The sequence below is a fragment of the Phoenix dactylifera genome, chromosome 4, assembly GCF_009389715.1.
Source record: "Phoenix dactylifera cultivar Barhee BC4 chromosome 4, palm_55x_up_171113_PBpolish2nd_filt_p, whole genome shotgun sequence".
NCBI lineage: Eukaryota > Viridiplantae > Streptophyta > Magnoliopsida > Arecales > Arecaceae > Phoenix > Phoenix dactylifera.
This window is the reverse complement of record NC_052395.1, coordinates 15845380-15855335: the sequence shown is the minus strand read 5'-3', so window position 1 is coordinate 15855335 and position 9956 is coordinate 15845380. Positions and strand designations below refer to the sequence as shown.

Here is a 9956-nt window from a genome sequence, read left to right as displayed (position 1 = left end):
TAAATCGGATATTAAGTATATTCATATTTGTTATAAATGAATACGGATACGAATCAAATATTAAATATATCCATATTTTTTTATCCGAGTACGGATATAAATTAGATATTTTTTTAAATATTAACCAATTTTTTAGCAAAATTTAATGATGAGAGCTAATAATAAGTACATGATCATAAAGAAAAGATAATACGAATCTTCTTTTTTTTTCATCCAAAGTTGAATATTTTATTGGCACATAATATAAAGTAGAGGAGGAAGAAGTAGTCAAAGTAAAATCACATTAAAAGCAATTTGCCAAAAACCTGACTGATGGAATGAGCATGGAAGGTAAAAATTCAAAGACTTGTAAACAAAATGGCTACAAATACTATTTTAGTGAGAATCCCGCAATAATGGCAAGCATGGCCCATACTCAATGCGACAATGTTGACTCATCATTTCACCAAATAAGAAAAAAGGAAATCACAAACCAATATAATGGCCAATTAACCAAGTGCACTTCATGTAACAGGCAGAAGCAAAGGGAGAATCCCACAAATAATGACAAGTATGACCCATAATGCAACAATGTTGACCCACCATTTCACCAAACAACAACATAGGAAATCGCAAGGCAATATAATGACCAATTAAGCTAGTGGACTTTATGTAACTGGCAGAAGCAAAGGAACCACATACCTCGATCTAAAAGCCTGCTGCAAAATGGCAGCACTTGAGTAAATGGTACCAATTTCTGTCTCTAGCCAGCAGTTCGGCTAAATATCTGTTAGCATCAAACCAAATAACTCGTGATGAGTGGCACTTAACGAGGACCGACAGCAAATGGACCAGCACAATACCGATAACAGGGTGGACAACATATTAATCAAATAGGGGCATATTTCCAGAATTTGACAAACTAAAAAATAATTTCTGCTAATCTGTGAATGCAAGCAATCAATCTGGATATACATGTATGACCTTTAACAGTGGAGGGCATTCATTGAATGGAAAGCTCAAGAGGTAATGAGAGATACTTGGCGCACTCTTCAGCCACTTATTTTGTTAAATTACAATCTAATTCCTGTATATATATATATAGAGAGAGAGAGAATACAAAAGCCATGGGACCTTCAGTGGTGCTCACTATACAAAATTATAAATGCATGCTGCACATGAAAACAGTCTAATTCAAAAATTTTCATTGATATCTGAAATAATAATGTCTAAGATGATATCGGTTGAACAGAATAACCTGATAACATATCCTATAGTGGACTATTATGGCACACACTCGGAAGTATTTTAGAACTCACATTATTTTAACTGTGTGTATTCACACAAAATCATAAAGGCATGCACACATAGGCAAATACACCATGAAATTATGAATGAGTCTATTCTTTGCTTTATAGACTACAGCATACCAGAGGAGATAAGAACAACATTATTTGTGTCAATATACATATGCAAGCCAGCATCCACACACACCAAACAAGTGACAGACAAGCAAATAAATTCAAGCCACCCTAAAATTAGCATACACAAAAGGCAGCAACTAATCACCAAAAACCCTAAACCCCCAAAAATTTCAACAGCTTATACACTAAATCAAACCCCAAGAAAGAAAAAAACAATCAAAAATCAACCTCAAAACGGCAAATTCTGCAAACATGAGCAAATAAAATCAGCCCGACCGCTAAAGCCACCAATTTTTACGCTTAAATTATGCAAGAAAACACATGCCCTATCAAACCCAAAATCAAGAACTCCAATACCCACATCAAGAAAACCAAGAATATATTGAAAAGGCGATGGAACTGACCTTTCTCTATCAGAAGACACGGGCATTTGTCATATTCGTGGGAGAGGGCCGGTCATTTGTCATAAAAAAAGATACCTCCATATCATCAGAAACAAGTTCCATAACACATTAACCCTTGATAACTTACAACATACTCATCACCAAAAGTTTCACAAGCTTTAAAGAAAAAGTTAATCTCATTCAAAGATAAACTTCAAATACATCCCAACACAAATATCTTTAGCAAAATTTTATAAACTAATAAGTAGAATAGTTCCATTTAATTGAATGACATCGTGTGACAATCTTCAATGCTCCAATCACCCTGCAATAAAAATGATGATTTTAGTATAAAAGTTTCAACATATATAAACAAAAATAATAACTATTTTTTTAAAACTATGTATCATAAACATTTACCTTAACATAGTATATGAATTGATGTTCATTTGTTTGAGTCTTCAACAGAGATAGAATAGCTATCCGACACAGCAGGAGAATCAAGATCACAAATAATAGAAGCAATAGTACCTAAAACAAAATGAAAAAATAACTAATAAAGTACTATAAATAAATTAAATTTTATAAAAATGTTATGCAAAATACAACAAATTACCTTTTTTCTCCGATGTTAGCCACTCTTGAAGACAAATCACAGCTTCAACAATATCAAGATTTAATGAACTTCGGAATACATTTGTCACTCGTCCACCTATGCTAAATGCTGATTCTGATGCTACCATAGATACTGAAATTGCCAAAATATCTTTTGCAATCCAAGCTAAGATAGGATACTTTGGGCCACTAGATTTCCACCAGACTAAAATATCAAAGACATCACCTTCAACCCATGGCCATACAGGTTCCTCCATATATATATCCAAATCTATTTTAACTTGTTCCTGCTGTGCATTCTCCTTCATAAATTGTGTGAACCTTCTTTTTCGTTCTTCCATCTCATCAAACTCATCAAAAATATATCCACTATCTCTTGATGAACCAATATCATGCATAAGTGGAATAGAAAAGGAAGAAAATTTTCTTTCATACTCACTATAAAGCCTCCAAATGATATTATGAATATCACTGACATCTTTTTCTCCATTCAAAGGATAGATCTGTGAGTAATAAAATTTCACCATCTTCATTTTATAGCGAAGACATAAGAATGAACCCACCGCTACCACAAGATTAGATTCCTGCCAATATTTGTTAAACTTTTCCTTCATAGATAATACCATAGAAAGAAAAAGGTGATCTTTAGAAGTTGTGCACCATTCAACAATTTGCAACTGGATTTCATAAAATTTTTGAAAAAAGAGATTTGCAATTGGATATGTTGTGGCCGAAAGGAGCTCAGTGATGTTATAGAAATTTTTGAAAGCTTGACAAAGTACTTTTGCCTCTTTTCATTGATCATATGTTGGACGCATATCGAATCTATAAGGATCAAAGCACTGTAATCTCTTGAAGGCCTTCTTGTAGTGACAAGTATCCCTAAGCATCATATATGTAGAGTTCCACCATGTAGGGACATCAAAGGGCAAACCTCTGCATGTCTCCAAATTACATTCTTTAGCCCTTTTCTTAAACTCCTCAAACTGTGTGGAGAGCTTCGAATGATCTTCACCATTTTTTGGATATTTTCAATTGCCACATTAATCTTTTTCAGTTCATCTTGCACAACTAAATTAATAATATATGCAGCACATCTCACATGAAAGAATTGGCCATTACATACATGTGTTTCTTAAAGTCTTTCCACAATTTCCCTAACACAAACATCATTGGCACAATCAGTGTCCAAGGTGAATACAAATAACTTACGATCAATGTTCCAATCAATCATATTTTCAATAAATGTGTTGCACAAATTGGCTCCCATATGTATTCCTCCCACATGCATAAGATTAATTATTTTCTTTTTCAAAATCCAATCATCATCAATAAAATGTGATGTCACACACAAATAAAACTTATTTTGTCTAGAAGTCCATAAATCCATAGTTGCACTTATCCAGAAAGAAAGTGGACCAAACATATATAGACCTTTTTTTCTCTCCTCTAAATATGTCTCCATAATCCCCTTTCTAAGAGTTCTGCCACTCTGTAATTCAAAAGATGACCGCAAAATTTAATAAAATCCATAAATCCTTCATGCTCAACCATAGAAAATAGATATTCATGTATAACAAATATTGGCTAACCGCTCGTCATATTTATATATGTCCAAAGAATAAGTACCATCCTCTCGTGTTAATGATGTTTGCAATATTTGTTGGCCTTTAGCATCAACATTATTCAAAAATCGATGACAACTAGAAAGATGATTTTTCAAATGTGTTGTTCCTCAACTGTTGGCTCCATTAAATGTTCTTTTGCAATGATTACATCTTGCTTCTTCTCTTTTTATAATTATCCTACTTATTTTCTTTTCTACTTCATACTTTGCAAAATCATCCCAAATTTTAGATGTTCGCTTTTTTCTTTTTTCTTTGCCCATTTGTTTGATTTGTAGGCTCATCTGATTTACTATTTGCATCTTCAATAGTCCCACTAGAAGACATGATGTATAACAACTGCATTCAAATTGCAAGAAATGAGGCATAAGAATTTACAAGAACATCTTCGAGCTAAGCAGACGTAAATTTCTAACTTGTCTCTAAAACTGCAATCTTCATTGATCGAGCTTGTCATCGGAGAAAATTGATGATCAAGAACAACAGCCATACATGGCTTGAAGGGCAATTCAGATGGTTAATCTATACCACCAAACAAAAATTTATATGCAAGCATCTGAAAAATAGCTGTGTCTAACAAAAGTCTGCAGAATAATTATATGGGAGGAATAAATTTATATGCAAGCATAAATTTAGATGGTTATCTGAAAAACATGGCGTTGTGGCTGACCCAAAATGCCGTTAGACGAAAGTCTGCAGACTAAGCAGCAGAACTGTATGTATCCTCTAAATTGACCTCCCGTAGTGAAAAGACTTTGATAATGCGGCGTTGTAAGTGAAAATAAATTGGTAATATGAATACACATAAGACCTGGTGTTCATGCACATTTGAACCAACAACTTCACGAACAGTTTTACATAACAATAGTTATACCTAGCATTTGACTGAAAAAATAGCAGAGTAATGTCAAACATTCCTGTTTACAGTGCACTCATTTGACCCCAGCAATCAAGTACAAAAAAAGAATAGAATCATTTAGACTGACCTTCAGAAGATTAATTGGTTTCTCACAACTAAACAACAAGATGCAGCATTAAAAACTAAAGACTTCTAAAGAAATAATAGAAACATGCAAAGATGAGAGTTCAACTAGAAAAAAGACTAAACAAGAAAGGAATGGAGAAGAACAGAGAAATCAAAAGCCAAATCAGGTTGAAGAATAAACGGATTACAGGAACTTGAAGAGGCGTTGATCCGCAAAGCTACGGTTTTCTTCGATTGAAGCAAAGGAACCTGTTTCCCAAATCAAACACCAGATCAAATGTGGTAATGGCGAATGTTTAAAGAATAAACCAAGAATTTTACAATCTCCTACCTAGATTTGGAAGTAGATGGTTTTGGTACTTTGGTTGACGCCATCGACCACCTCACAATACCGCCTCCAAGGCGTCTCAGGGCCGTCGCCGGGTGGAAAAAGGGACGAAACCCGGAGCTCAAGGCGTCTCAAGGCTTGAAGATGATGAAGACTCGAAGAATCACGAAACGGACGAACTCGGAGGAAAGAGGAAGAAGAAGAAGCGGGGTCTGAGGGTCTGAGGAAGAAGAAGAAGCGGGGTCTGAGGAAGAAGGAGGGCGAACGGGCGATTTGAACTCGGTGAGGCCCTTTCCGATCGGATCCGCAGGCCTGCGGCGAACGACGGAACGAGAGGGCCTGCGGCGAATCTCATGGCCATTCCGTATTGGGCCTATTGGGCCATGGCCCCGGGTTACTGCATAGTGACAATTCCCGTCATCCGGGTGGAAAAAGAGACCAACCCTCATCTTAGATCCGCGTGCTTAGGTCATCAAGACCTTACCAACATCCAGCGACATCATAGCGTTCCAAGTATAGAAAAAGAGAAAAGATGAAAACCTGTATGATTAGCATATAAAAAAAAAAAATCAATTGGGAGAACCCTTGCAACGTTTCTCACCACGGCTTTTAAGCATAAGACACAAATCGAGCAGAACATTACATTGAAAAAAGAAAATTACAGTAACTCAACTTAGGTGTGATAAGGGCGGCTAAAGGATTGGTGGGACGAGGAAAGGCGAGTAAAAGACAAGCAATTGCAGAGCAAATTACATGCAAACAAACACACCTAGTAATTTACATGAGAAGGATGACACAACTTGGTGCTTTCCTGAGGTCTCAAATGGTACATGAGTTTCACTTCACACAACTTGGTGCGGATACTTAGTTGACACAATGATTACGAGGCACCTCCGGAGGAGCAACCAGTGAATTGTATATATGAATCATCAACCTCCGGTCGAACTCTCCTCTTCTTCTTGCACTCATTTGACGAGCCCATGGGATCGTCCTCTCCCGTAGCCCATCCGAAACACTCGGCGGACCTTCTCCACCAGCCAACGCCAGCATCGCATCCACATATGCATCCCTCATCCGAGCCAGAAGCCGGAGTGGCGAAAACACCTTAACCTGCAGGCTGCAGCCTTCGAATCGGCCGCGCCACCGCCTTCAGTTTCCATGCTCGCTGTCTAATTTTGCCAAGCCTTGCCACCAACCTCACCTTCTTGCTCGGCGACGATGAAACCTTCAACCCTCTACGGGCTCTTCTGCGCCAGTAGTGCTGGATGCTTCGATATACTTGAGAGGTAAAGAGCTCCATTTCTTAGCTTGTTTGGACGGCTGAAACGCAATGAGATGATGAGAGGAGAGTCCTGCTTTTCGGTACTCAAGAGTACACGTCATAAAGTATTCTCCATAAAGTCATTGTTAATAACAAATCCTATATTTAATTTAGATTACATCAAAGAGTATATATTTACAAGAAATATGTCGGATACATGAAGCAAATTTGAATATATGGTAAATAAAATGATAACCTAGAAAGCATGGAAATAAGTTACAAAATCTCCAGTGTGGAAGTAAAATGATATTAACCAAAATGACAAGGCAAATTTAAAGTATGGCCACTATGATAATGGTGATGTTGATGTTTTTTTTTGTTTTGTTTTTTGATCGCTAACCTTCGGAATCTTCTATGTAGGAAAAAAATACAAACCAATTATATGAAAACTAATCTAACCATTTTTTTGGGAAAATATGTAAAATACATCTAAAATAATTTTATTTTCTGATATGCTTTAAATAAATATACCAAGTTTAAATATATCTTACATCATACTACAAAATCAGTTTAAGAAAAAAAAAATCATATCCACATATCGCACGGGTTACAAGCTAGTAAAAGCAATTTTGGAAACTATAGATATAACATTTATATGACGCTGCTCTTTCCCTCATCGTGTGCTCAGGACATTAGCCGGAGAAAATAACAGTTCAAAATTCGAGTGGATAAAGAATTACTATTTATTTCTCAACTAAGAGATAATGCAGCTAATGTGACAGTGTGGCTACATTAGCTGACTAATAAACAAAAATAAAAAAAAAAAGGCATCCTGAGCGACTGCGTCCCTCCCCCTTTTTTTTTTATTTGGAAGTAACAAAAAGAATATTAAAGTGTTTTATATAAACAATTACATCTTGACAGGTATAACCCAGCAAAATCTCGGAAAAGAAAATATTAATCAAAACCTGAAAAATACAATTCTAGCTTATTTTCCAACTAGGAAAGGAGCTCTCGCAAGAGTTTGTTTACGAAAACATCATTACGTTTACTCCATTTTGGTGCACTTCACCAGTCAAATTGGAACGACTCAGCCTTCTTGCCAAACTCAACTTCCTTTAAGCTCGGGCATCAGCAAAAGGATGCTTAATTTATACATTCTCTACATAGAAGGACCTTATCACCTTAAAATGGTCCATCATAACCCAACATTAACTGCGTTCTCTAGCTTTATTCCCCCAGCCTCGCAGGCTTAATTAGTTACCTAAACATGAGAGAGAACAAAAAAGGCAGGAAAAAGAGAAAAATAAGCAACCCCTAACTGTGGAGAGGTTTTCCCCGACTTCAAATGTTGAGAGATTTCCAGCATCAAAAGGCGGCCAGCTCCCCGGAAGCCGCTAAGGACCTGTAGATCTCCAGTATGAGCCTCTGCTCAAAGTAGGTGCCCGGCTCGAGTCGGACCGGCCGGCGCTTGGGGATCCGTTTGGCCCAGAGAGCCTCCGGTCCGTTGGGGAGCGCCCAGGCCGACTCCTTCCCGGCCAGCCCCAGCATGACGTTAACGTACGCGTCCCTGAGCCGGGCCATCAGCCGGACCGGCGACGGGATCTTAATCCGGATCCTGAAAACTCGGCGGATCCTCCAGAACCGGCGGTTCGCTCCCCGACTCGACCCAAATCTCGTCGCCCTCGCAGCCTTCTTCCCGGAGCCCGAGCCCGAACCATCCACCCTTTGATACTTCCTCCTGCGCCAGTACAGCCTTATGCCCCTATAGAACCTATAAGGAAACGCTTCGGTTTCCATCTCTGCCCCTGTCGGTGATGAGAGGGAAAGAAACGTGAGGAGATTGAAGGATGTTTTGTTGGATTAACTGTAGCAGAATAATAAATAAATAATTTTTTACTGGCCTCCGCCTACGTTGTTTAAGCACGTAGTTGTCATACCACAAAGAGAGAAGACCTCATGAGAAAGAAGAGACCTGCAGAAGAGAGAGGAGATCCGGAGCTTACAACCTATGGAAGACTTGAGTATCCACAGGCTATTTATAGTGCTAGATTAGGGATCCAGATCTTTATCTTTAAGGTTTATCTCTAATTAGTTTCCATCCATCACAGAAACTACCATATAAGATAAACTCCATATAACCTCTTTCTTGATTGGACTTAATCACCAATTAAACGAGGTTTATCTTGATGTGGGATAAGCTCGATCAAGTGGGCCACATCAAGTCTCCTAGAATTAAGAGACGTGCTAATATTCTCCTACTTGGCCCACGTGATATAATGGTGATAAAACTGTAGTATGGCCATAAATTAAATTTATCCAATCATGTAACTTAATCAACAAATACTATTACATAAATCATAGCGGTTATATTTTATTATGAAGATATTTTCTTCCATGTATTACAATTTAAGGTATTTATTGATGTATACTTTATAAGATATATCCATATCTTACCGAATGACTAAATAATAATCCCTTAGGGTCCTTTCTTTATGTATCAAAAGATACCATACATGACAAAAATAAACTTTATGTACACAACCATAGTCATATATCAAAGCTGTAAGCATTTTGCACAAAATGCGAATGGAAAAATGAGAGAAAAAGATCATACATCAAATGAGCTAATAAGTCCCATATGATTCACATGATCAATATAAACTTTAGCCGGCAATGCTTTAGTCATGGGATCAGCAATCATCAGCTCAATACAGATATGTTCAATGAACACATCTCCAGATCTTACTTTATCTCTCAAAACCAAATAAATTTATATCTATGTGCTTATTATGGTTGCCACTTTTGTTATTCTTAGAAAAGAAAATTGCAGCCAAATTATCATAATAGATCTTTATTGGCCTTAATATAGAATCAAGGACCTTTAGTCCTGCTAGCCGGTGAAGTTGCTTCATAGCATGCAACAAATTCTGCTTCTATAATTGATGAAGCAGTTATAAACTTCCTTATATCCGAACATCCAGCAAAATTTGAATATGGATATCCAACAACCTTCAAGGAATCCATATGTCTATAAGTAAGGTTGAAGTTCTTGGTTCCTTATAAACACCGCAGCACTTTATTAGCAACTTTCCAATGTTCCTGCCTTGGATTGCTTCGGTATCTTTCCAATATTCCTACTACAAATGTAATGTCTAAATGAGTACATACTTGAGCATACATCAAACTACCAACTGTAGAAGCATAAGGTATGTCTTTTATATGCTCCAGTTCCAAACTGTTTTGTGGTAATTGTCTTAAACTAAATTTGTCTCCTTTGATAATGGATGCTACTGAAGGTGAACAAATCTTCATATTAAATCTTTCTAAAACTCTTCGATGTAGGCCTTTTAAGA

At 37.0% G+C, this 9956-nt stretch overlaps 1 protein-coding gene across 1 annotated transcript; it reads right to left on the bottom strand.

The window, feature by feature from the left end:
• Positions 1-7968: 7968 nt before the first annotated feature.
• Positions 7969-8400, bottom strand: LOC103705677. Its single transcript, XM_008789483.2, has one exon. It carries the CDS (start codon positions 8398-8400, stop codon positions 7969-7971), a length of 432 nt encoding a protein of 143 aa, XP_008787705.2.
• Between the last annotated feature and the right edge of the window lie 1556 nt (positions 8401-9956).